This window comes from Ranitomeya variabilis, chromosome 4 (genome assembly GCF_051348905.1).
Source record: "Ranitomeya variabilis isolate aRanVar5 chromosome 4, aRanVar5.hap1, whole genome shotgun sequence".
Classification (NCBI taxonomy): Eukaryota; Metazoa; Chordata; class Amphibia; order Anura; family Dendrobatidae; genus Ranitomeya; species Ranitomeya variabilis.
This window is the reverse complement of record NC_135235.1, coordinates 283,725,658-283,752,214: the sequence shown is the minus strand read 5'-3', so window position 1 is coordinate 283,752,214 and position 26,557 is coordinate 283,725,658. Positions and strand designations below refer to the sequence as shown.

The 26,557-nt window shown below is 43.9% G+C and overlaps 1 protein-coding gene across 2 annotated transcripts in view; it reads left to right on the top strand.

Moving 5' to 3' along the window:
- Positions 1-23,823, top strand: part of LOC143764476 (putative glutamate receptor) — a 32,118-nt gene extending 8,295 nt beyond the window's left edge. Inside the window, exons 3-11 of one of the 2 annotated variants that reach the window (XM_077250073.1) lie at positions 6,153-6,178; positions 7,886-7,936; positions 9,543-9,725; positions 15,433-15,659; positions 17,454-17,551; positions 18,383-18,603; positions 19,349-19,574; positions 20,214-20,464; positions 22,187-23,823. In XM_077250073.1, the coding sequence (XP_077106188.1) occupies positions 6,153-6,178; positions 7,886-7,936; positions 9,543-9,725; positions 15,433-15,659; positions 17,454-17,551; positions 18,383-18,603; positions 19,349-19,574; positions 20,214-20,464; positions 22,187-22,276 (1,373 nt within the window). In that variant the 3' untranslated portion in view covers positions 22,277-23,823. Of the gene's footprint in view, positions 1-6,146; positions 6,179-7,885; positions 7,937-9,542; positions 9,726-15,432; positions 15,660-17,453; positions 17,552-18,382; positions 18,604-19,348; positions 19,575-20,213; positions 20,465-22,186 lie in introns of both variants that reach the window. The other variant, XM_077250072.1, reaches the window with a different exon arrangement.
- The last annotated feature ends 2,734 nt before the right edge of the window (positions 23,824-26,557 follow it).

Below are 26,557 nucleotides of genomic sequence, written 5' to 3'. Positions count from 1 at the left end.
TTGCAACCTGATCCAAGTTTCACATTTTATTCTTAAGGGAGTGTTTCTCCCTGTAATACAGGCTGGATGGTGAGGTCTGTGTGTATCCAGGGTAAAGCTGTCTTCACTTGCTACAATGTATATATTACACTACACTTGCTTTAATGTATCGGCATAGCTCAAGTCCTGTCATTTCCACTTCATGTGCAATTTTTCAGTATAAGACGTACACGGCTGGAATATCGCAGCCAGACTCGGATTCATGCTGCTTATGGTTCGGGCAGCGTGAATTGTCCAACTGGTATTTATTTTAGCTCTGCATTAAGATACTAATAGATAATAAATATAAAAAAATCTGTGCAAAGGCATTTAAAGAGGTTGTTCACTACTTTAACATTGATGACCTATTCTTCAGGATGGGTCATCGGTGTCTGATCGGTGGGGGTGCGATATCTGGCACCATCCCTACCAATCTGCTATTCTAGATGCGGGGAGGGACCGAAAGTGCTCAGTTACGGAACAGCTCTATCTACTAATAGTGGCCATGGCCGGGTACTCAAAATCCAGCATCTATTCAAATCAATGGTAGCTTCATAACTGAGCACATCTGGCCAAGTCCGACACCGAAAACAGCTGGTCAGTGAATGCCGGCTGTCGTATCTCCATCAATCAGACCTAAGGATATAGGTCATCAGTGTTAAAGTAGTGGACAAGCTCTTTAAGTTTGGGTTGTTTTTTGCAGTGTATCATATTTTATAGTAAAGGCAATATTTCAGCTTCAATTTGTAGGACTGTCATAGAGAAAATTACAAAATTCAGACTGTCACTAAGAAACAGGTTGTTTTTTTTGCACCTAACAATATAGGCACCCAAGAGAGAAAAAAGGCAACTACTGTATCATGCCTAAAAGTGCCACGTAAGCATTCACTGTGCAGTAGAAGGAAGGTCTTGTAATCATAGCAAAGTGATGGTAAGAGGTGTAATGGCACACCCAGTGTAGATTTTCCCACCAACAGTGTTTAAGAAACATGAGCACAAACTAAGAGTTTAAATGGAGAAAATAACAAATGTGAAGGATATTTTCTTAGCTGTACCATTCCTCCGTTATCCTTCCTGTAAAAATATAAACAAATTGACAACTGGGTGTCACCATTTTTCTTATTTTTGTCCAATCAGTGTGGATATTGTATATAGACATACCCACAACTGCTAACACCCAGTTGTCATTTTATTAATACATTTCAAGTTGGAAAAATTTAGGAATAACAAAAAAGATGTTTCACAATTGTCATCTCATGAGGAGTTCTCAAGGGGCAGAGAGGTCCTCCTAAATTAATTATTCCAGGAAGCACCCTAAAGAATAATGACCTACATTCTCAGGTGAACAGGTTGCTTACCAGTGGCATAGCGTAGGGGGCACAGAGGTGGTTGGCCAAATTCTATTAGGGCACAACATTTTGGAACCTTCCATTCTCAAATTGTAGAGGAGGACGAGCAGTAAGCAATATGTGTGCTGCCGGTGAGCTCAACCGGTTAAGCAGCCAGGGCCAGCTGTGCCATCTTGGTCTCTGCTGCCAGTTCCTACGCAGAACACAGCAGTTGACATGAGTTTGTCATTGGCTGCAGTGCTCTGCATAGGCAGGGACAGAGGCTGAACAAGACTAGTTTGAATCAAGTGCACTGTTCTCTTCCGTAGCTCCCAGCCTCGATTCTCACTTGAGACCTGTTGGTGGCGCTTTCACAAATTTGAAAGTTTCCCCTATATTAAAATAAATTAAAAATAATAATATTCACAATAATTGTTACATTCGTACACTCTTTACAATTTTGATTAGAGTTCTAGTTGGGGCTTAGATTAGGACTAGAGTAATAAAATAATAAAAGAATATTCCAACAATGTATAACATTTTATTTTTCAATTTCATTAAAAAAGAATGAAAAAAAAAAAATAGAGGGCCATGGGGCAAATTATAATTACATCAGTACTTCCTTATCATACAATGTACCTGCATGGGGAAGAAGGGGTTGTATACTGGATCGCAACCAGTCCTTAGGTTAGGGGGGTGCAATATACTTGCCTCCGGCACTGGTACTCATAGTAAATTTATTCTATGATGGGGAAAATGACAAATTGAGTAACAATCTCCAACTAGGAGAACGATATTTTGCCATAGCTATAAGTCTTAAGTCCCTTTCTAACAGACTTTTGTCAGACAGATGGTGCCCGTCTCTCATGGGTGTAAATATAAAGTCTGTATAGTCACAGCATAAACTATTCCTGAGCCGTCTGCTTTACTGCAAGTTTATATAGAAATAAACTTCATATATAAGATCAACATTCACATTGTAGCAAAGAAATGGTTAATGAGCCATGTTCTTAGTCATCTGGATCCAATTCAACTCAAATATGCCTTTTGTATAAGGGATACAATGGCTTCTTTATGTTACACCCGTCAGTTATACAGCTCCCCATGGTAGTGCGTTCATTATTACCATAACTCAATCTGAATATTAGCCAAGATTGATCGGGCCGGTGATATATAAGCACATCTCCAGATAACTTATTCACCATCTATGTCATCACAAATCCTCTTTAGAGAAGAAAAGGACAAGAACTCTAGTGTCGCCTATTGGATGTCTGATCCTAAAAACCAATGTTGACCATTTAACAATGGCTGCTGCATGACTTAAGATCAGGATTCCCCTAAGATCATTCCTTGACCTTATGTCATTAAGTCTCCTTATGGCAACTTGGCACTAAAAACATTCCCAAATCAGATATCTTATTTTACTGATGAGGGGCAAACTCCCCGAAACACGAGTCTGAAAAAAAGACCGTCTGGTTTGGCATCTCATCCTAAGTCATGTGGCAAGGACTTTTTAAAAGGCTAATATTGACTTTTAGGATTGTTTTATCCAAAAATGACACTAGAGTTCAAATCATCTTTATCTTTAAAAAAGGCTATTGGCGTTTTTATTTCCCCACTATACACAGGAGCTCTGTGTATAGTGTAGTATAGTGTACAGGTAATACAGTGATCACCAGTGACATAAAACATAGGATCTCTGTATCTAGTGTTCATGTACAGGTAGCACAATGACTCACCAGTCACATGTACAGGTAGCACAATGACTCACAGGTAATACAGTGATCATCAGTGACATTATACACAGGAGCTCTGTATATAGTATATAATGTACAAGTAATACAGTGATCACCAGTGGCATTATACACAGGAGCTTTGTGTATAGTGTACAGGTAATACAGTGATCACCAGTGACATTATACACAGGAGTTTTGTATATAGTGTATAGTGTACCGGTAATAGAGTGATCACCAGTGACATTATACACAGGAGCTCTGTATATAGTGTACAGGTAATACAGTGATCACCAGTGACATTATACACAGGAGCTCTGTATATAGTATATAATGTACAAGTAATACAGTGATCACCAGTGACATTATACACAGGAGTTTTGTATATAGTGTATAGTGTACAGGTAATACAGTGATCAACGGTGACATTATACACAGGAGTTCTGTATGTGGTACATCATAATGTACAAGTAATACAGTGATCACCAGTGACATTATACAGAGGAGTGTATAGTGTGCAGGTACTACAGTGATCACTTGTGACATTATACAGTGACGTCTCTAGTTGAAGTCCTTCATCTTCGCTTTTCATCATCCAGCGCAGACCACTATCACTTCTTCCAGCCAGGACTGGTCTCTGCAGAAAGTAACATATTTATCAGGAGCACCAATTCCAGCGCACATTCCCCACTTCTTCCCCAATTTGTACACTGTCAGATGAAGAAAAAAGTGACAAAGTGCCGCCCTGCACAGTAACAGGACCCCCTCCTCAAATCACCATTTGCACTCCCCCCACCCTCAATTCATAATCATTTGCTCTCCCCAACACCCCACTCTTAAGTCATCACCATTTTCTGTTCCCCACCCCCATTCTCAATTCATAATCATTTGCTGTCCCCATGCCTCAGTCTCAATTCATTATCATTTACTGCTCCCCAACACCCAGTCTCAATTCATAATCATTTGCTGTACCACCATCTCAATTCATCTTCATTTGCTGTACCCCACTCCGTCTCAATTCATCTTCATTTGCTGTACTCAACCCCGTCTCAATTCATAATCATTTGCTGTACCCCATCCCCCAGTCTAAATTAATCATAATTTGCGTTCCCCCACTGCACCCTCAAAACAGTAAGAAGCGGTCACAGAAGAGGCGGAGGGAGCTCCTAGCTGCCGTTCTGTTGACAGGAGTGGAGCTCAAGCAAAGCTCCCTTTGCCGACGAGATGTGCACTGCAACCCACCCCTGCTTCTGGGGCCAGGTGAGCAGAAGTCCAGCCCCCTTCCCATTGCTTCTGCTCAAGGGGCCCCATACACCCGCAAGGATAGTAATGCCGTAATGGTGGCCCTTCCGGAGCATGAATTGTAGTCCATGCTCAGGGTGTGAATCTTGCCAAAGTGTGTGCAGGAGGAGAATTTGTAATTTTTATATATTAGTAAATGCCACAAATCATGTCCTCAATACATTTTGTTAAAATAAACAAAACACAGACTAACCCTTTAAGGCCCAACCAAGGCCACATCTTTTAAAGTTATAATAAGCCTCTGGGCCTACTTGATTTAGACATCAAGGGACAAGAACAACTACAGTACATTGAGCCTACACAATGGAAGGGAGCAATACAAACTATTGCTGTCATGCCACATTCACACATCTGATTTTCATGATAGCAGTACAGATCATCATGTTCGGACCGGCCATGGGTCTCCTGATCATCCACAATCATATATGAGGCTATTGATTTTGTGTCAGGGGATCAGAGGCCAGTTGGGACATCACAATCCATACTGGCACTATGAAAGTCGGACTGGACTTAGGGTTTCTATTCCTTTAAAGAGGAGGTGTCATTGGGTCAAAAGTGTTCAGTTTGCTTTTATTTTATTCCTGCGTCTCCACTGTGTATACCATTTTGTTTTGTTTTTAAATCCGTGCTATAATTCCAGAGATATGGTCCTTTTAATTTAGTACTACTTTTTTGTTAATCTTTAGTAAGGAGGAGTGGCTCATAGGTTTCTCTGGGGCGTGTCTTTTGGCTGCTCTGCATAATTATCCTTTAAGTCACGTCTCTTGGTAAAGATCATACAAATTACCATTAAATATAAAGGCCCATATCTCTGGAACCATATGACGGATTTAAAAAAAACAAAAAGTGGAATACTCAGGAGAGCAGAGGGAATAAAATAGTAGAATTAATTTGCTTCTTGTGCCCGGGATACAAGTCCCCTTTAAGTGTACATTGCAGCCTGAAGTCAAGTCTGATAGTAAAACCAAAGAAAAATCTGGGAACCTTACTCTACATTCCCAAATATTTCTTCACGTGCGGTTGCATGTAAATATCTGTTGGTACAATAGCAAATGAGCAATTATAACTGGGTGGAAGCTGTCTGCGCCTTACTGGTTGACAGTGCGGAGATATTTTATACCAACGCCCAATTATTTACGGTTCCGTAGAGGACGACAGTTGGAATAAAGACCAGATAAAGCTTTTGCCGGCCTCGTACTGTGAGGCGCTGGGGCATCTGACAGCATCAATTGATAGACTCGTTTTCTCGGAATATTCTCCGGCAGCTCTTCAACTTCACGTGAAAAGAACTTTTATGTGCGAGAGGCTTTGAATAGGGAACAAGAAAACGCATTCTCCGAGCAGTCAACTCAAGCCGAGAGGAGGAAAACAGCCCGGCTTGTTTTACAACTCTTCCAAGTCTTGCCAAGGATTATCTAGAAGATAAAAAAAAAGAAAGAAAGAAAGAATCTCTGGAAAACAAGGAAAACGGGCAATGAACTCTGAGTCAGGCCAGAAGTGCTTTGTTTTTTGGCGTTTTTTTTTTTTGGGGGGGGTTGTTATTATATTTTCATGTCATTTAAAGGTCATTTAGGCTGGAGACAATGATGTCTTTTTTCAGTGGTCAGAACTTCGTCTTGTTGATGACCCCAGAGAAATCTCTGTACAATCCTAGTCCCGGGTGTTTCTAATGACTGTGACTGATTTATGTGCGGAAGGATCTGACATCTTTACCCTAATTCTGAAATGCTGATAACAATATTTTATTTATTTTTTGCCTTTTAAGGTGCAGAAGGATCAGATGGATTTCACTTAAAGGTAAAAACATCTGGAACCAGAGAGAAAAAGGAGCATAGCAACAACTGTTTCTATGGTTACTGAAGAAGGATTGAGTCCCTCACAACATGTGTTCCATATGGCAGCAACAGCCTCGTCTTATTCCCTAGGTGGCAATGTCTGCCAGCAGCCCAGAATTAGGGCTCCTTTACCAGTCACATATAAGGTCCATGGATCTCACATATAAAGTCCATGAATCTCGCATATAAGGTCCGTGGGTCTCGCATGTAAGGTCCGTGGATCTCGCATGTAAGGTCCGTGGGCCTCGCATGTAAGGTCCGTGGGCCTCGCATGTAAGGTCCGTGGGCCTCGCATGTAAGGTCCGTGGGCCTCGCATGTAAGGTCCGTGGGCCTCGCATGTAAGGTCCGTGGGCCTCCCATGTAAGGTCCGTGGGCCTCCCATGTAAGGTCCGTGGGCCTCACATGTAAGGTCCGTGGGCCTCACATGTAAGGACCGTGGGCCTCACACGTAAGGACCGTGGGCCTCACACGTAAGGACTGTGGGCCTCACATGTAAGGTCCGTGGGCCTCACATGTAAGGTCCGTGGGCCTCACATGTAAGGTCCGTGGGTCTCACATGTAAGGTCCGTGGGCCTCACATATTTTGTGACCAATAGCTAGATGTAAGGAGAGGAAAGATGATGGAAATGAGGAGAAGCGGGGAAAATTGTTTCTTTTAAAGGGGTTTTCTGGTTTTCCAAAACCCCTGTCCCCTGGCACAGTTTTTTGTTGTTGCTTTTTTTAATAAAAACCCCCTCCCTGGCTCCAGCGCTGAGACTATACCGCTGCTCCCGGTGTCTATTATTGTCAGCAGTGCTGACGTCACGCTTACAGCGCTGCAGCTAATTGGTGAGTTATGAACAGCTCTGCCTAAGTTGATGGCACAAACCGCTGACTGTCTGCAGTGCTGTCTAGGCTGTGGTGCCAGCACTGCTGACAATAACAAACACCAGGAGCAGCAATGGAGACTCAGTGATTGATCTGGGGAGGGTAAGCAAGGCTTGGTTTGTTTGCAAACTGCAGTCGGGGAACAGGGGATTTCTGAAACCCCTTTAACAGAAGCAATTTATATAGGTCACATCCCAGCGACTTTTAATCACTTCCATAACTCTTGCGGGGGCAGTGTTAAGATATGACGCCCAGGAGACTCAACCGCTTTTCTGGGAGGTCTTTTTTTTCTGTGAGGAAGCTAGAAATTATACCGAGGCTGGATCCAGTAAGTAGGGTTGGTGACCTTATGGCTTATAAGTTTTTTTTATTTCTTTTTTTAAGATGGGAGCTTACAAATCCTAACAACATCCGTAAAAATCAATATTTTTCTCCATAATCCTGTCTATTTCACTGTTCTGCAACCAGGGGCGTTACTACAAAAGGTGCAGGGATTGCAATCGTACCCACTACCCAGGCTCCGGAGCTTAGGGGGCCCAAAAAGTCTCTTTGGCCTATATGAAAAGACATTACTATTAACGACTTGCAATAATTGGGGGTCCTGTTGGATCTTTTGCATTGTCCTTAGTATGGACTGAGAAAAGACTTTGAATCCAGTCCAAGACCTAACTTTCTGTTCCTGTCTGATTTGAGCAGTAGGAAATGGCCGATAGATTTAATTTGATGGTGAACTGAAAACTATAACATTAATAATATTATATATAATATAATAAATAAATATAATAATATTTTTAATTGCAGGGAAGAACAAAGCGTCAAATTCCAAAAACGGTGACGGTCACAACTATTCTGGCAAGTACTCGATGAAGATTTAGGCTTTGTCTCCGTGATAACACATATATATTATATTTAAGAAATAAAGCATTTGATGTCATCTCCTTCTAGTTGGTGACTTTGGTAATTGAAGAATTTTTTAGAAACCGCCATAGAAATCCATTAACGACTTTTCATGCCAAAGAGCCGCCATGCAGAAGGCTTTCCCCAGTACTGACAGCTCTCTCTCTCTTTCCCCTCCCATCGCCGGCCCCTTGTCAGTGACTGACAGGTCACTCTTCTCTGTGAGCTGCTCCCTGGCATGAGATCTCATGCAATCGTTATGTAGCGCCCCCACTGCCGCAAGGCCGAGGGGTACCCGGTACCGGGCCTCTGAGTCTCTGCTCTGGGGTTGTCACGGTGGCTAGACCCGGTCCGTGACCCTGCTGAGGGGCGTACAGTAATAGATGTGGATGGTGGTAGTGGTGCGGTGTAGTGCCGGTCGCAGTTAATAACGAGGACACAAGGTTGCAGTCTCTTTACCTCTTTACTGAAGGCTTCTGGGTCCTCAGTCCGGAATACGGTTAACCGGGCTGCGCAAGTCCGGCCGGTCCGATGGCACCTCCAGAGTTCCCGTTGCAGGTGGAAATCTGTGCCTTCCTTCTAGCGCTTGTGTGTTGTGGTCCTCCCCTGCTGTGCTTACGGGATAGTACCCCACAACTGTTGTGTCTGTTCCTCGTGTTCCCTCACAACAACTCGATTCTGATGTTCTTCTTCTTCTCACCCCCCAGATCTTATGGTAGGACGCACCCGTATGACGGGAAGGCTCGGAGCTCTTCCGGGACCCTAGAGTCGCCCCTCTCCAAAGGTTGCCCCCTATGTCTGCGTAGGTGATGTAGGTGAGGCAGCCAGCCTATAGCTCTCTGCCCTGCCGTTGGTTTGAAGTAATGCTTAGAGCTCTGTACTTCCTCGGCGTTCCGGCCACCGGTTATTTACGCCTCAGTAGGATGTTGCCTCGGTCTAACAGCACGACTCCTACTGGTATTTCTCCCTGTTGCGTTGATCTCGTTTCTGACTCAGCACAATAAATCTCGCTTCTTGTCCTTTCTTAGGGCACCGCCGCTATGAAGTGCAGGCGCGGTCCCGTAGCTTTTTCTCTGATTGCCAGGCCTCTGTCAGGATCCCACCCCTGACAGGGACCCTACCGAATCTTCCCCTACAACACCCTCTGCCACAAGGTGTTGCCTGGTTCCAACCCAGTCAGCTTTCTTTCTAACTTCCTGCCTAACCCCCAGTTTTACCAGACTGTGAGGAGTGGCCTAATGAATAGAACCCTTAGCTCCCCCTGGAGGCCAGACTGTGAAATGTATTGGTGTCTGTGATACCTGGTCAGATGAACTCCTTCAGTGCCATCAGACGTACCATAGCCCCCCTTAGCGGCGGAGCCACAGTACTGCAACGACCAGGACTCTGGGGCGCTGCAGTTATCATTCCCAGGTGACACATGAGCAGAAAGGTTCGGATGATCAAGAGCCGGACTGTCAATCTGTGCATGTGTCGCCCCCGAGAATTGCAGCGCTTGTGCAGGATTTCGGCTGCCGACAAGTTGCCCTTTACTGATGTACTTTCGAATCTTCCACAACAGGAGCAGCCCTTCGCTATGATGACAGACTCGGGTGAATTAGAAGGATACTGTGTGGATCTTCTGTCTGAGCTTTCTCAAGCCTTGGAGTTTAACTACACATTACATGTGGTGAGAGATGGTCGGTACGGTGCCAAGGACCAGAATGGAGTGTGGAATGGAATAGTTGGGGAGATTATTAGGAAGGTAAGTAGCATAGTTATTGAATTTCCAATTTATCCAACTTTCCAATGTTTCACTGCAATTAGTGATGAGTGAATGTGCTAGGGATAAGTTGTTATCTGAGCATGGTTTAGTGCTAACCAAGTGTCTTCCGTGTGCTCGAAAAATATGCCCGAGTCCCTGCGCCTACATGTGTTGTGGCTGTCGAACAGTCGTGAGACATGCAGGTGCGGGGACTCGGACATATTTTTCGAGCACGCTGATGTCACTCGGTTAGCACCCGAGCATGCTGACTCATTACTAGTTACAATCTTTCCCAGTTTTTAAATTTTTGCTGTCAGTATATATAGACATAGACATGCTTATCATCTTCCGGCGGCTAAATTTTTGGGGTCCACAAACTTGCAGGCATGTAAATAACAAAGCTAGAGATATTGCTCACTCTCCCCAGGTCTAGCATCGCTTTTCAACAGCTGTTCTGGTCTCTACAGTGGGTACAGAAAGTATTCAGACCCCTTTAGATTTTTCACTTTGTTTAATTTTTTTTCTCATTAATGTACACTCTGCACCCCATCTTGACTGAAAAAAAAAAGAAATGTAGTAATTTTTGCAAACGTATTAACCACATCCCCCATATAGTATGATTTCCCCCACACCGTGCGATGCCCCTATACTTTGATATCACCACAGTCCCTCCCACACAGTGTGATAGCAACACATCTTCCATATAGCATGATTTCCCTCACACAGTGCGATGCCCCTATACAGTATGATGTCACCACAGTCCCTACCACACAGGATGATGGCACCACATCCCCCATACAGCATGATTTCCCCCACACGGTTCGATGCCCCCATACAGTATGATGTCACCACAGTCTCTTCCACAGTTTGATGGTACCACATCCCCCATATAGTATGATTTCCCCCACACCGTGCGATGCCCCTATACTTTGATATCACCACAGTCCCTCCCACACAGTATGATAGCACCACATCCCCCATACAGCATGATTTCCCCCACACGGTGCGATGCCCCATACAGTATGATGTCACCACAGTCCCTTCCATAGTTTGATGGCGCCACATCTCCCACATAGCATGATTTCCCCCACACCGTGTGATTCCACCATACAGAATTATGTCAACCTAGTCCCTCACACAGTACGATGGCCACCACAGCTCCCCCATTCAGTATTATGTCCACAACAGCCACTCACACAGTATGATGGACCTACACACAGTAGGGATGATTCCACAGACTTCCACAAGTAGTGACTGACAAATAAAAAAAAAACTACTCACATAGGACAGGGGCTGAATGGTGGAGCAGGGAGCTGACGTTCCCTCCTCCAGTATGGTGTTCAAAGGTATCTGCATCCTTCTTGATATCGAAATGCCAAGGGAAGTGTTGGGAGGTAGCAGTGCCATTTGGTAACGGGCCCCACCAGCTCACATGCCCCATAGCAGCTGTATGGTGTGACACAGTGGGTGGTATGCCCAAGTGGCCACCTAATAACAGATTTACAATATATATATATATATATATATATAGATAGATAGATAGATAGATAGATAGAGAGAGAAAGATATTTAGTATAATGCATCCACTGCTTGCAACCAAATGATGGCAGATCCAGACAAACGGGTAAGGAGATGCCATATTGCTTCTTTCCCAGTCTCCTTGGCGGCATACAGCATTGGATCTACAGCTTATAGCTATGGAATAAGCAACTGGAATTTTTTAAAAATCTATATAATTTAAGGATATAGAGGTGTTCTACACTATTTTAAGTTGGTAGTTGTGGTGTTTTTTACATCCGGACAGCAAAGTCCACTTTATGGAGGGTTAACGTTTGGCCCATGGATTCTGTTCTATGGACAGATAATGGCCGCACATTCACACAGGCCTGTAGATCCAAACTATGGGACAAAACTGAGTTTCAGATCATGGTATAAAGGAGCACAAATGGTATGTGGCGCCTCTACCACAGCGCAGTGTCTCGCCTGTACGTTAGTGCCACTAAAGTTTAAGTTCTTCACCATTAGAAAATTAATGTATTTTTTTCTAGAAACAGTGCCACTCCTGTCTGTGGACTGTATCCAGTACTTGAATAGAGACTGTGAAGAAAACTGGTTCCTCCCACGTCACCAATCCGTGACGTTAACTACACAGGCACAGCTCTCCGGCACCCCCTTAGTCTCTCAGGTCAATAAGGGAACTGCACCTAGAGCAAATGGCCGCCGGGGAGACTGCCCTGTTACCCACGCTGTGTATTCTAAGATTCGCAATCAGAATAAAAGGATCAGCCCAAAATTAATTTATGGTTTAATTGCCTTAAGGGCGCACTAGATATTTACATGAAATATACAGTCAAAATATACCAAGAGTTAGTCAGAGTAAATTATAACAAGAATAGTACAAGGCTTAGAGGTATAAAGCTGGAGGTCAATTTACCAGGTTGAAGGTTGCTTGTGGAGGCCGGGGAGCTCTGCGTTCCACAGGTACAAGACTTCTAGTTGCCGGGCAGCCCCCAAAAAGCATGTGCTTGCTCCCCTCTGGCTGTGTAATACTATTGTAGGAACTCAAGGATTCTGATAGCGTGGGGCAATGAACAGACAGAGATGGGTTTCTTTAGTGCAAATAGTGTATTTGTACAACAGCAATAACACCCAAAGCAATATACTGATAACCCCCAGTGTCCTGGAATGAAAACAAGTCCTTGAAACATACACAGCAAATCGGCAGAGTTCTTAAGGCAGAGTCCTCAGCAAGGTGATCAAAAGGGGAGTGTGACAGGTGACGTGGTGCAGATCCAAACACTGTCGGTGCAGAAAGAGTCAAATCCAGGTATGAAGTAAACACAGGGAAGTCCAGAACAAGTCCACAAGTTCATCCCAGGTGTGGCATGAACACGGGTAAGTCCAGAAACTAGTTCATAAGTTGATCCCAGATTTGGCATAAACACAGGTAAGTTCAGAAACAGGTTCACATAAGTATTTTACTGGTGTTGTTTCCAACAGCTCCCACCGGGGGGAGTAAATGAAGGATTTAAGCAGAAGCACAGTCCAGAAACAAGTCCATAAACAAAGTTCCAAAAACACAGTTCTTACCAGGAGGAATGAACCAAGGGTTAAGTTCCAAGTCAGCAGGCTAATGATAACATAGAGAGTGTAGCTTACATATGCAGGGAATGTCCAGAGCCAGAGGTAGAGACACACTCAGAACCAGCAGCTTAGCTGAAGGAGAACATAATCAGAATACTCCAGCAAAGAGGCTGACACCTGACCCGGGTTTTAAACAAACAAACAGGAAGTAGGGCAGACAAAAACAGCAAACTCCATCTTAACAAAATCATTCACAAGGTGACTTGGAAAACCCGGAATACTGACAGGCTGGCATATGCCCTATTCCTTATTTCATCATCATCTTCTTCTGTTGAGTCTCACTCTCCATGTGTCCTCAGCTCTTAATCCTTCTGTGTCCCTCCCCCCTGTACCTGGGTGGGCTAACAATCTCCACCCTTCAGCTTCCCTGCAGAATCTATTCCCAATGCTTAATAAATGGAATAACTTCTCTCAGGATGATCAGACCAGTACACGGGCGGTACCAGCGCATGTGGTTTGTTCTGCCGGTCGTACAGTGATCAAACCTGGACACATTCGATCGCTGTGGGAGGCTGATCTCTACATATCGGGTTCCAGAACTCTCACTGACCTGGGAGCTGCACTGTCAGATGCGCAATTTCTTCAGGGCTATGAGGATATTTTTTATGAGCCTGTACCTCGGACAATGAGTCCATAATTCATAATTTCATGTTGTAGACGGTCCGGCTGGGAAGACAATAGACGTGTCCTCCTGTAGCCATCTGACATGTATGCTTTTATTGAGCCCCCAGGCACCTCCATGCCCCCTGCTGGCGTGGCTTCCTCATTCAAGCTTTGAAGAGCCATCTGCTGCTACACTGGTCTCAGTCCATTACGATACTAGGCGTATGTGTCCACGTTCAGGATTGCATCAGGATTTGGTCAGGATTTTTCATCAGTATTTGTAAGCCAAAACCAGGAGTGGAACAATTAGAGGAAAAGTATAATAGAAACATATGGTCCACTTCTGTATTTATCACCCACTCCTGGTTTTGGCTTACAAATACTGATGAAAAATCCTGACCAAATCCTGATGCAATCCTGAACGTGGACACTAGGGTTGAGCGAAACGGGTCGGCCATTTTCAGAAGTCGCCGACTTTTGGCAAAGTCGGGTTTCATGAAACCCGACCCGACCCCTGTGTGGGGTCGGCCATGAGGTCGGCGATCTTCTGAATCTGGTATCGGAATTCCGATACCGAGTTCCGATATGTTTGCGATATCGGAACTCGGTATCGGAATCCACATTTAAGTGTAAAATAAAGAATTAAAATAAAAAATATTGCTATACTTACCTCTCCGACGCAGCCTGGACATCGCCGCTGGTAACCGGCACCTTCCGTTCCTAAGAATGGCGCTTGAAAGACCTTTCGATGATGTCACGGCTTGTGATTGGTCGCGGCGGCCCACGTGACTGCTGAGCGACCAATCACAACAAGCCGTGACGTAATTCTCAGGCCCTAAATTCCTCATTCTAGGAATTTAGGCCATGAGAATTACGTCACGGCTTGTGATTGGTCCCTGAGCGGTCACGTGGGCCGCCGCGACCAATCACAGCGCCGTGACGTCATCGAAAGGTCCTTCACGCGCTGATTCTTAAGAAGGAAGGCTGCCGGAAAGAAGCAGGGTGCGTCCGAGGGTGAGTATATACCTAATAGGAATATACTCACCCTCGGCTTCTTTCCGGCAGCCTTCCTTCTTAAGAATCAGCGCGTGAAGGACCTTTCGATGACGTCACGGCGCTGTGATTGGTCGCGGCGGCCCACGTGACCGCTCAGCGACCAATCACAAGCCGTGACGTAATTCTCATGGCCTAAATTCCTAGAATGAGGAATTTAGGACCTGAGAATTACGTCACGGCTTGTTGTGATTGGTCGCTCAGCGGTCACGTGGGCCGCCGCGACCAATCACAAGCCGTGACGTCATCGAAAGGTCTTTCAAGCGCCATTCTTAGGAACGGAAGATGCCAATTACTACCAGGGCGCGTCAGAGGGTGAGCATATCAATATTTTTTATTTTAATTCTTTATTTTACACTTAAATATGGATCTCAGGGCCTGAAGGAGAGTTTCCTCTCCTTCAGACCCTGGGAACCATAGTATCCCATTGCACTGCATTGGGTTTCGTGTTTCGGCCGACCCCGACCCCGACTTTTTTATAGGATCGGCCGATTTCACTCGACCCGACTTTTGAGAAAGTCGGGTTTCGTGAAACCCGACCCGATCCTATAAAAATAAAGGTCGCTCAACCCTAGTGGACACATATCCTAAAGGGTCTTCATTCAAGTAGGGAAAAGGTGGGGGCCAGGAGTGCTAATGTGCCTGCAGACGTGTGACCAGGTGAATTCTGATATGAGACAAAATGGAGTCAGGCCAATCTCTGATAGGAGGCCAGCATTATGCCCCATATCCAAGATGGCGGCTGCTCCCTCATCACAGAGACAAACTGTAATACCAGACAAGACCCATGGCTAAGGGTGGCGCTGTTTCTAGGAAAACAAGGAGACAATTTACTTGACGATACAATTCATTGTGGGTGAAAAAAACCTCAAAGATTGGTTTAGTTCACGCAGTTTTGCTCTTCTAGGAAGCGGACTTGGCAGTGGCTCCTTTAACCATTACTTCGGTACGAGAAAACGTAATCTCATTCACCAAACCTTACGTGCAGACTGGCATCGGCATACTCCTCAAGAAAGAGTCATCTTCAGAGGGGTCTTACCTTTTTGGCTTCCTCGATCCTTTCAGCAGACAGTTGTGGATGGGAATCATAAGCTCCTATGTGATTACCTGCCTGTGCGTGTTCCTCGTGGGAAGGTGAGAACGGTCAGAGCACTTGTCCTAATCATTAAAGGGGTTTATGGGAACATACAAATTTGGCTTTAAGGTGCGGAATGTTTAAAAAATAAGGAAACAACTATTGATTTCTTCTTGAATCTCCCACCGTTCCAGTGCCAACACTCCTTCAGTAATGACATGCCAGTCATCAGTCACTTGACCGCTGCAGCCAATCAATGCTCTGTTTTCTGCATGTTCATATGTAACCATTAAGGCCAGTGATCGGCTGCAGCAGTCAGTTGATTGGTGGCCAGAATGTCATCACTTTTGGAATTGGCAAGGACCACTGCAATGGGGGAATAAATGGGCTGTCTATGGACATGTCTGGTAGCCGATCACTGATTTGGCTAATAAGGTTACAGAACAAGGTCCCCCTTTATTCACAAAAATCACCCTAATGAGGTTGTTGTCTTCTAAATCGGGTCTCCTCCGGTAGGACGAAAGCTAGCGCCCACTTTGAGCAACTTTTGTTTTTTTCCTAGGTCTAAATACAGGTGCATCTCACAAAATTAGAATATCATTAAAAAGTTAATTTATTTCAGTTTTTCTGGGGTATTGTCAAGAAGAAGATGACACCAGACCCAACAATGCAGGCGAGCTGAAGGCTGCTATCAAAGCAACCTGGGCTTCCATAACACCTCCACTGTGCCACAGGCTGATCGCCTCCATGCCACGCCGCATTGATGCAGTAACTGATGCAAAGGGAGCCCCGACCAAGTATTGAGTGCATTTACTGAACATTTCAGTAGGACAACATTTCGGATTTTAAAATCCTTTTTCAAGCAGGTGTTATAAAGTATTCTAATTTACTGAGATAATGACTTTTGGGTTTTCATTGGCTGTAAGCCATAATCATCAATATTAACAGAAATAAACACGTGAAATAGATCACTCTGTAATGATAATATATAATATATGAGATTCACTTTTTGTATTGAAGAACTGAAATAAATTACCGTATTTTCCGGCGTATAAGATAACCTTATAACCCGTGAAAATCTTCTCAAAAGTCAGGGATTGTTTTATATGGCGGGTGCAGAGCAATCTGTGGTCGTCACATATGGTGGGGGGAGCAGTCCCGATGACAAGGTGAGGGGGCGCCTTACCTGGAAGGTGTAAGTGAAGCAAACTGCAGGCGTCTGGGTTGCCCGAGGTATGAAAATAAGAGAGCGGCTCTGTGCCCAGAAAAACACGCCTCTTTCACCTGTCTGGCCCGCCCTTGTTCCTTCTCTGCCTCTCAAATCTCGTATATGCACGCCTGCACGGCATCACTGCAGCCCTCTGGAGCGAGATCTGAGAGGCAGAGAAGGAGGTAATAGTATACAAGGGTGGGCCAGACGGGTGAAAGAGGCGTGTTTTTCTGGGCACAGAGCCGCTCTCTTTTTTCTGGGCACAGAGCCGCTCTCTTTTTTCTGGGCACAGAGCCGCTCTCTTTTTTCTATACCCCGGGCGATCCAGACGCCTGCAGTTTGCTTCACTTACACCTTCCCGGTGAGGCGCCCCCTCACCTCGTCATCGGGACAGCTCCCCCCACCATATGCGGCGACTGCAGATTGCTCCGAACTCCGCACCCGTATAAGACAACCCCCAACTTTTGAGAAGATTTTATATTTTAACTGGAAAAGTTGGGGGTCGTCTTATACGCCGGAAAATGCGGTACCCTTTTCGATGATATTCTAATTGTGTGAGATGCACCTGTAGGTCTCCAAGAAGAGAATCCATACCTTTCATGTAATGTAACACATAAATGACAGTGACTTTATATTTTATAAGGTTAAGTCCATGCGAATGGGCCGAACCCTCCAATGAACAGAACCAGTATACTTTCCTGAACAGTCTTTGGTTTGGCATGGGGGCATTCACACTGCAAGGCAAGTCGCATCTTCCTTAAAGAGGATCTGTCACCAGTTTTCACAATACAAACTGCATAAATTATTAAATTGATCTCTTAGACCTGATGAGGCTGCTGTAGTTACCGTGAAACTTCATGTCAGTATGGTAGTATAATCTTTTCTGAAAATCTCACTCGATGTCCTCCTATCTAGCCTGATGGACGGCAACTCAGTGTCCCTTCACCCTGCTGAGATCTCACAATGCTCAGTACAAGCAGCAGCTGTCAGTCAGGCTGTGTGGGATGAGACTGGATACAATTAGACTCATGAGCTCTCTGAATGTATTGTTGGACTTCTAAAAATAAGGACAGTTGAAGGGTCAGAGACTCTGATTTCAGCAATGTGCGATTTACTGACCTGTGTGTTGCCAATTCAATAAAATCAGTTTTCTATCAGCAGGAGATTATCACTACAGGACTAGGTGTCAGGTGCCTCCTGGTCCAACCCCACCACTGATTGGCAGCTTTCTCTCAGTGTACAAAGAAAACAGCCAATCAGTGGTGTGGGCGGGGTTATACACAGCTCAGCCTTCCAAGCTTTGCTAGATCTAGAGCGAAGAAAACTGTGATTGTCTCAAAATAACAGCAAACAGCCCAGTAAGTGACACATCGCTGGAATCAGGGGCTCAGCCCCTACATTATGCTGATGTCAGATTATATAACAAAAACCTGGCATAAGATTCCTTTTAACATCAAGATTATACTGCCATTCTAAAATAGATTTTTTTCATTGTAAAAACACCAGTCTCGTCGGGTCTAAGACAACTATTTACTAATTTGTATAAAAAATGTTCTCCTTTATATTTCACAGGTGTGGAGCCTCAGCCAAAGTCTGTGTCTGCCCGAATCATTGCGGTTATTTGGTGGCTCTTTTCCATTACTCTGCTGGCTGCATATGTTGCCAGCTTTGCCTCATACGTGAATAACGCCAAAGATCAAACATTAAAGATTGAGAAATTTGATGATTTGCTGAAGCAAAATAAAGTTGAGTTTGGGACATTAGCCAACTCCTCCACCTTCAATTTCTTCAAGGTAACTAAATCTCGTTCTTTCAACTTGTTGCCATTTAGTCAATGGATAATCTGCATTTGTGGCCAAAGATTTGTCATTTTTTTGGGTGATTAAAATTAAATCTCAAAATCAGATAGAATTACTTTCATATACTTAAATGTTGGTAGCTTTTTTAACATTTAAGATATATTTCTGGCTACAAAGCATTTTTAAAATACGATTAATACACCGATTTGGCTTCTACAGCCTGTATGTATGACAGTACATGGCAGACTGACTTACCAGCCAGATCTGTCATTGAGTTTGTGTGTAGCCCTTATAGATCATTCTAGAGCAGTGTTCCCCAACTCCAGTCCTCAAGGCCCACCAACAGGTCATGTTTTCAGGATTTCCTTAGTATTGGCCAGGTGATAATTGCATCACCTATGCAATACAAGGGAAATCCTGAAAACTTGATCTGTTGGTGAGCCTTGAGGCCTGGAGATGGGGAACACTGTTCTAGAGTACAAGGATAAGAACCACCCCCTGGAACGTGACAAGATCATTGATCGTTTTGATTAATAACTCATTCTGCGTTCTGCTTATGTACAGTGATAATCAAAGGCTGTAGAAATTACACAGTACAAATAACAATTTTTATGAAACCACATTGCAAAAAAAAAGCTTTTCAGCCAAAAATACATGCGTTTAATAAAAAGAAATGCCTCAAAGGATTCATATCCTAAGAACAAATGATACAACGACCCCTCATTTACCCTCCATACAGTATTCCAAGAACCCTACTTACCGAATGATTTATGAGTACATGGATAAAAGAAAGGATCGGGTCCTCGTGAAGACTTTTTCAGAAGGAGTCCAAAAAGTGAGAGATTCAAACTACGCCTTCCTGGGGGAATCCGTCAGTCAAGACTTTGTGGTGGCCAAACACTGTGATCTTATCCGCGTGCCAGAAATTATTGGAGGCAGAGGTTACGGCATTGCTGCCTCGTCAGGTATTTTCCAGATCTGTTGTGCTGATTTCTGCCATCATTTCGTGTAACCAAAATCTTAAAGGATAAGGCATGTTGGATTTCAACATGCCCAATCTTCTGATCTGTAAGGAGGCTATTATATACTGCTGAGCTTAATGTAAATGTCTATGGTGAGGTTTGAGGAGATCCCCATCTTGTGTATGGCCAACTTCACATTTGCGTTATGACGAGTCTGGTGATGGGGCATAGCTGTATGTACCCGCTGTGCCATGCATCGGGAGGTAAAATGCCAGACCCACATGATGGTCAATGGGTGCCCGCAGGTAAATAGTGATATGGCCATGTGCAATAATCTGTGTCATCTGGGATCACAGTAATTATACCATGAGATCAGCCTTAGGCCTTCTGCATGACCATTTTAATAAGACAAGATAAGATGCTGCAGCATTCGGTGTCCTCGCTCAAAAGCGTGAACGTATGATTATTGAGTTGTTTTTATGTAGAAATGTGATACAAAAAAAAGTGGCCAAAAAAGACACAGTGTGAACAAGTCCTAAAACTCCCAGGATAAATGGGACAGCCTTCATTTTGGTAGGAGCTCTAGGTTTACATTGGTGGCACAGAATCAAATATCCATATTTCTCCTCTCCACGTTTGCAGACTCGCCGCTCATCAGACCTCTGACCATCGCGATTCTGGAACAATTTGAATCCGGCAATCTGGAGTATCTGCGCCAAAAGTGGTGGGAAAACACGTGTACGGAAGCGCAAGCGCAGGCCGGCTGGGTGCCAGTACAACCCCACACCATGGGTGGCATCTTTCTCATTCTGGGCATCGGTCTAGCTCTGGCTCTGGTCGTCTCATTCATTGAGTTGGTGTGTAAATCAAAGATCAAGGGCGACCAACAGCAGGTAAATAGCCCTTGATCAGCTCCCATCCCGAGTCCAGAGAGCAAAATGTTTTGTCTCCGATACAGCAATTAGCATTCACCCCCTCGTCCCCACATACACATCATGTAATATCCTTAGTCCCTTATTGTGTCCCGCAGTGGTTCTCATGCTCGGACTCTGCGGGGGCAACATGTTTCATTCTCATGCTCGGACTCTGCAGGGGCAACATGGGTCATTCTCATGCTCGGACTCTGCGGGGGCAACATGTTTCATTCTCATGCTTGGACTCTGCAGGGGCGACACGGGTCATTCTCATGCTCGGACTCTGCTGGGGCAACATGTTTCATTCTCATGCTTGTACTCTGCGGGGGAGACACGGGTCATTCTCATGCTTGGACTCTGGGGGCTACACGGGTCATTCTCATGCTTGGACTCTGCGGGGCAACATGGGTCATTCTCATGCTTGGACTCTGCTGGGGCAACATGTTTCATTCTCATGCTCGGACTCTGCGGGGGCAACATGGGTCATTCTCATGCTCAGACTCTGTGGGGGCGACACGGGCCATTCTCGTGCTCGGACTCTGCGGGGGCGACACGGGCCACTCTCGTGCTTGGACTCTGCGGGGGTGACACAGGCCATTCTCGTGCTTGGACTCTGCGGAGGAGATACGGGTCATTCTCACGTGTCTCAATTATTCTCTTGCACTCGCTAATATTCCCATGCTGCAAAGCACCGATTGGTAAGATGTCTGCACAGCAACTGGTTGGAGTGAATGAATGCCATTTACTATGAACCACAAATCATGAGGATCAATTTGCTGCCTCTATATTAAAAAAAAAAAAATCTCTAAATAACATGTAGGTACAAACTCTGAAATATTGCTCTCTAGATTTGTCCAAATTCAGACAAGTCCCTATTAGTGATGAGTGAACGTGCTCGGATACTAACAGAGTGCCTTCAGCGTGCTTGAATACCATGTTTGAGTCCCCGTGGATGCATGTCTCGTGGGTGTTCAACAGCCGCAACACATGCAGAGGTTGCCTAACAAACAGACAATCCCCGCATGTGTTGTGGCCGTCGAATAGGAGATTTCCTAACAGGCTAAAACAAAATCACTTGGTTAGCACCTGAGCACGCTCGCTCATCACTAATCCTTAGCTGTCTTCTCCAACAACAATCGTGGCTTCTCCTAAGTTTAAGCTATATGGAAGCTTTAAAAAAGTTATCTGGTGACATCAAGAGTTACTGACTTCCAAATGTCTTTACGACTAGAGATGAGCACAAGTGCTCGTTACTCGAGTTTGCTGAGGGTGCCCGGGTATGCACTGAGTATCGCGGGTGCTCGAGTGACATGTTCAAGTCCCCGATGCCGCATGTTTCATGGCTGATAGACATCCACAAAACATGCTGGGATTGCCAATGTAAGTCAGCCATTCCCTACATGTTTTTTAGATGTCTAAGGCCGTGGGTACTCAAACAAGTCACTCAAGCACCCGTGATACTCGGATACCCGATCACCCTCGGCAAACTTTGGTAACGAGCACTTGCGATCATCACTAGTTACGACCTGACACCTCCCGCAACGCCTGCACATGTCCTGTTCCAATGGCACTATACCGATCTGGAGGGGAGGGCTTCTGGCTTTTGAGGGATAACCTCTTTGGAGTCCTACAACTCTTTACGGAATGACTGGGCCTTTTTTATGGCACAACGGTCATCATCCATTGCATTTGTCTTTGCAGAAATCTTGCTGTTCTGCATTCGCAGAAGAAATAGGTCAGCGTTTCGGAAGAACACAAAATCAGGAAAGTCTGGAAAAGGTGCAACCGTAAGATCACCGCTGGTGGGAGAAATGAGAAAAATCGATGGATACTTGTAAATCTGCAGTGAATAACCTGCTTGCTGTAGTGGTGCCTTTCTGTACTCGTGCATTGACCAGTCATGATTACGGTGCTTTCTCTCAAAGTCAGTTTTTTTTTTTTTTAACAATTATAAAATGACTATGTTTTCTGACTTTAGTATAGTTTCTCTTATGTCCCAGGGGTAACATGACATAACAAATCACATTCTCCCTCACTGATCAGGTACATGTGTATCTAAAAATTAATTATTGGTAATTGTCTGCTAATAAAACGGGAGAGAATTTATATCCTAAATGGCAGATTGAGCAACCACTAATATTTGGCTAACTTGTACATAATGGCTCAGCAGACGAAGCCTTAAACTCCTGATACGAGGCACCAAACTCTCGACACAAGGCCTGGTTCTTTGACATAGTCCATTAAAACTTCAACGTAACCAATCCGTACGGATATTCACAAGGATGAGCGCTATCCATGTACGACAATGTAAAAACAATGCAAAACCTCATTTTAGAGTGAATTATTGACTTCTAAATGTTGTGGGGGGGGGGGGCTTGTATTCCCAATGACCAATAATCAGCCAAGTGTTAGCAACTAACATCTGCCCGAAGCCATAGATAGGAATGTTTGAAAAAAGTTTCAAGGTTAAAAAAAAAAATGACTTCCTTCCTGTTTTTGTTCAGTCTTTGTAAAGAGCAGGCATGGCTCGAAAAGGTCAAACTGGCCTGATCCAGAAGAAGCAAGGATGGCCAAGATCATAGAAAACGACTTTTCCAATTTGGTTTCATTGCAAATAGTACAATACAGAGGTTATTGTCATTTTCCTGCTATGTCTAGTGCTGGCTGCAGAATGAGTCATCTGAGGATCTATTAGTGAGCTCGTTCTGACGAGTTTAGCTATTTGGACTCTTTCAGACGTCTGTGATCATCGGTTCGAGATTGGATCTTAATGTGTGGACTGACCACGCGCTTCCTACCCCTGAGTGCGAAATTGGCGATACTCAGTATGTGCATTGCCATCCAAGATTGGACCGATGATCACTGACATCTGAAAGAGCCCTTATCCTTTCTTCTGTGCTCCTCTTGGCCAATTCATAACCACAAAGTTTAGCTCCACTGTCATGCGGTAATAAATTCTGCTATTAGAAAAAGCTCACTGATGGATCCTCAGTTCAGTCATTCTGCAGCCTGCAATAGGCAGTGCAATACAGGAACTTTAGAAGGCAAAATTATTAATGAAACCCAATTGCAAAAATGCCTCATGCATTTAGTTAAAAGATATCTTCATATATGGGGGCATTTTTCTTTTAAATAGCAGTATTGTAGATAAGATTATCCTTTTTCAGCCTTTGCATTGCAATGCGTGGAAACACTGCATTTTTGCAAATACAAAAATTGCATACTGGCTTAGACCGCTGTGGCTTTCACTGAGGGAGGTCTACAACTCAAAATACACCCTAAAATCAGACCTGCTAAATTCCAAAAAAGAAAAAAGTCACCTAACAAAATAAATAAATTATATATATATATATATATATATATATATATATATATATATATATATATATATATATATATATATATATATATATATATATATATATATATACACAAAATTGCATTACTTCAATTTACAAAAAAGTCAAATTTATAATCCAGGTTGAAGCAGCCCAGATCATTACGATTTTGCATGTAGTTGAGCGTAGTGTTTAAAAATAAATAACAGAGTTATTGGGCGTATTATAGGTCAGTGATCAATAACATCAACGTGGGCAGACAAAAAAATAATAGAAATTGGATGTTTAGATTTTGAACACCATCTGCCATATAAATGATAGAAATGAATAATGCACTCACAGGTCTTCAAAAACACAGATTTTTAGGAAAAGATGCATTGGGCATGTTGAGTAACAACATGCCCAATCGTTTCTTCCTACAGCAGATTGGGCACCTGCTTGGCCGAGCACTCATTCATAGTGAAGAAAGAGTGGTCGGACAATTTAATTCTGATCTAAGGCAGACGAGAACGTAATGACTACACACCTATGATTACTCACGAGCCATTTCTGTACCCACCCACAATGTCCCATTATTTGTAGCAGACACAGCGCCAAACACTCCTTAGTGGCTGTCCCTGGTACTGCAGCTCAGTCTTGCCTACTTGACCAGGACTGAGCTGCAGTACCAGGAACAGCCACTATGAGATGTATAGAGCTGTGCCTAGTAACCAATGAGAGATGCCATGCTCCCTGGAGCTCTCAATCAGCTGGTTGTAGGACCTCTACAGATCTGCTAACAATGGCCCATCCTAAGGATAGGCCATAAATACTGTAGTCCCAGAATGTCCTTTTAATTGAGGCAGTAAGTGTGAACTGCCCATATTCAGATGGCAGCTCACTGTGAGGTCTTGGGAAAACAGCAGCCTCCCTCCTCCAAATTACGATATCAATCGCCAAGCTTTAAAAACAACCTGTCACACAACTTTTTTTTTTTCATTCACCTGGTATAAATGCCGCTGTGCTCCTTAATCCGGCGATGTTTTTCTTTAGTTTCTGCTCCTCTCCGTTCCTGAGATACGGCCCCTTCTTCGCTGCATATAATTCTAGTATTTTACCCAACTAGGCGTGGCTTTGTATGAGATGACAAAAGTTTCAGACTACGCCCACTTGGCTAAAGTGACTAGTAATTATGCAGGAAAGAGATGGCCATATCTCAGGAACAGAGAGGCGTAGGAACGAAAGAAAGACATTGCCGGATTCAGGAGAACAGCGGCGTTTACTCAAGGTAGAAACATTACATATTTATGGGAAGTGATTGATCCTGTTCACACTGAGAAGACTAATGCAGGTTTGATCTATTCCCAGTAGTACGTAAAGAGGTTCATTTGTAGGATTGGATCATTTACAACCATAGAAATAGCATTGTTAAGAAAATACCTAAACAATTACTTCTACTTAAGAACAGTGGGAACAATCACTCCCATCAGTGTCACTCACTGAGAGCAATCTTACCTTAGCATGTTGTAAATGCTGTAGTGACGGGGCGGGGGACATCGTGGTATAAAGGCAGCTAGAGATCTCTACAGATATAGTATGGTTTTTTTTTATTGGTGTTAACAGTATTAACCAGTGGTGATTGTGAGATCTGCGAGCAGAATATATACAGAACGTGGATGTATTCTAACATTTATTGACTTGCTACACTGATTCCTTTAATAAACGTGAAAAATGACAAACAGTAAGAAGATATGCGTTGTCTGTCCTTGATCACAGCCATTCCTACCCCAACAATCCTTCCATAGTGTACACAAAGGAGCTTCTCGACAGGTGGGATCAAAGTGACCCCTTTTCCAATAAAGGTGTGCTGATTGCCACAAGTCCGTTTTCAGAAACTCATGCCATTAGTGGATGGCCAAACATACAGTTCTGTGAAAAAGTGTTTGCCCCCATCTAGATTTCCTATTCTTTTGCATATCTGTCACACTTAAATGTTGCAGATCACCAACAAATGTAAATATTATACAAATATAACACAAGTGATCACAAAATGCAGTTTTTAAATGAAGGTCTTTATTATTAAGGGAAAAAGAAATCCAAACCTACTGGGTCCTGTGTGAAAAAGTGATTGCCCCTTAAACCTAGTAACTGGTTGGGCCGCGCCCTTAACAGCGACAACTGCATTTAAGTCTTTGCGATAACTGGTAATGAGTCTTTTACAATGATCTGGAGTAATTTTGGCCCACTCATCTTTGCAGAATTGTTGTAATTCAGCCACATTGGAGGGTTTCTGAGCATGAACTGCCTTTTTAATGTCATACCACAGCGTCTCAATCGGATTAAGGCCAGAACTTTGACTAGGCCACTCCAAAGTCTTAATTTTGTTTTTCTTAAGCCAGAGGTGGAATTGCTGGTGTGTTTTGGATCAACGTCTTGCTGCATAACGCAATTGCACTTCAGCTTGAGGTCACAAACAGATGGCCGGACATTGTCTTTCAGGATTTTTTAGCGGATGGCAGAATTCATGGTTCCATTTACCACAGCAAGTTGTCCAGATCCTATAGTAGCAAAACAGCCCCAGACCATCACACTACCACCATGTTTTACTGTTGGTATGATGTTCTTTATGTGAAATGCTGGTTACTTCTACGCCAGATGTAATGAGACATAAACCTTTCAAAAAGTTACATCAGTCCACAGCGTATTCTCCCAAAACTCGTGGGGATCATCAAGACATTTTCTAGCAAAACTGAGA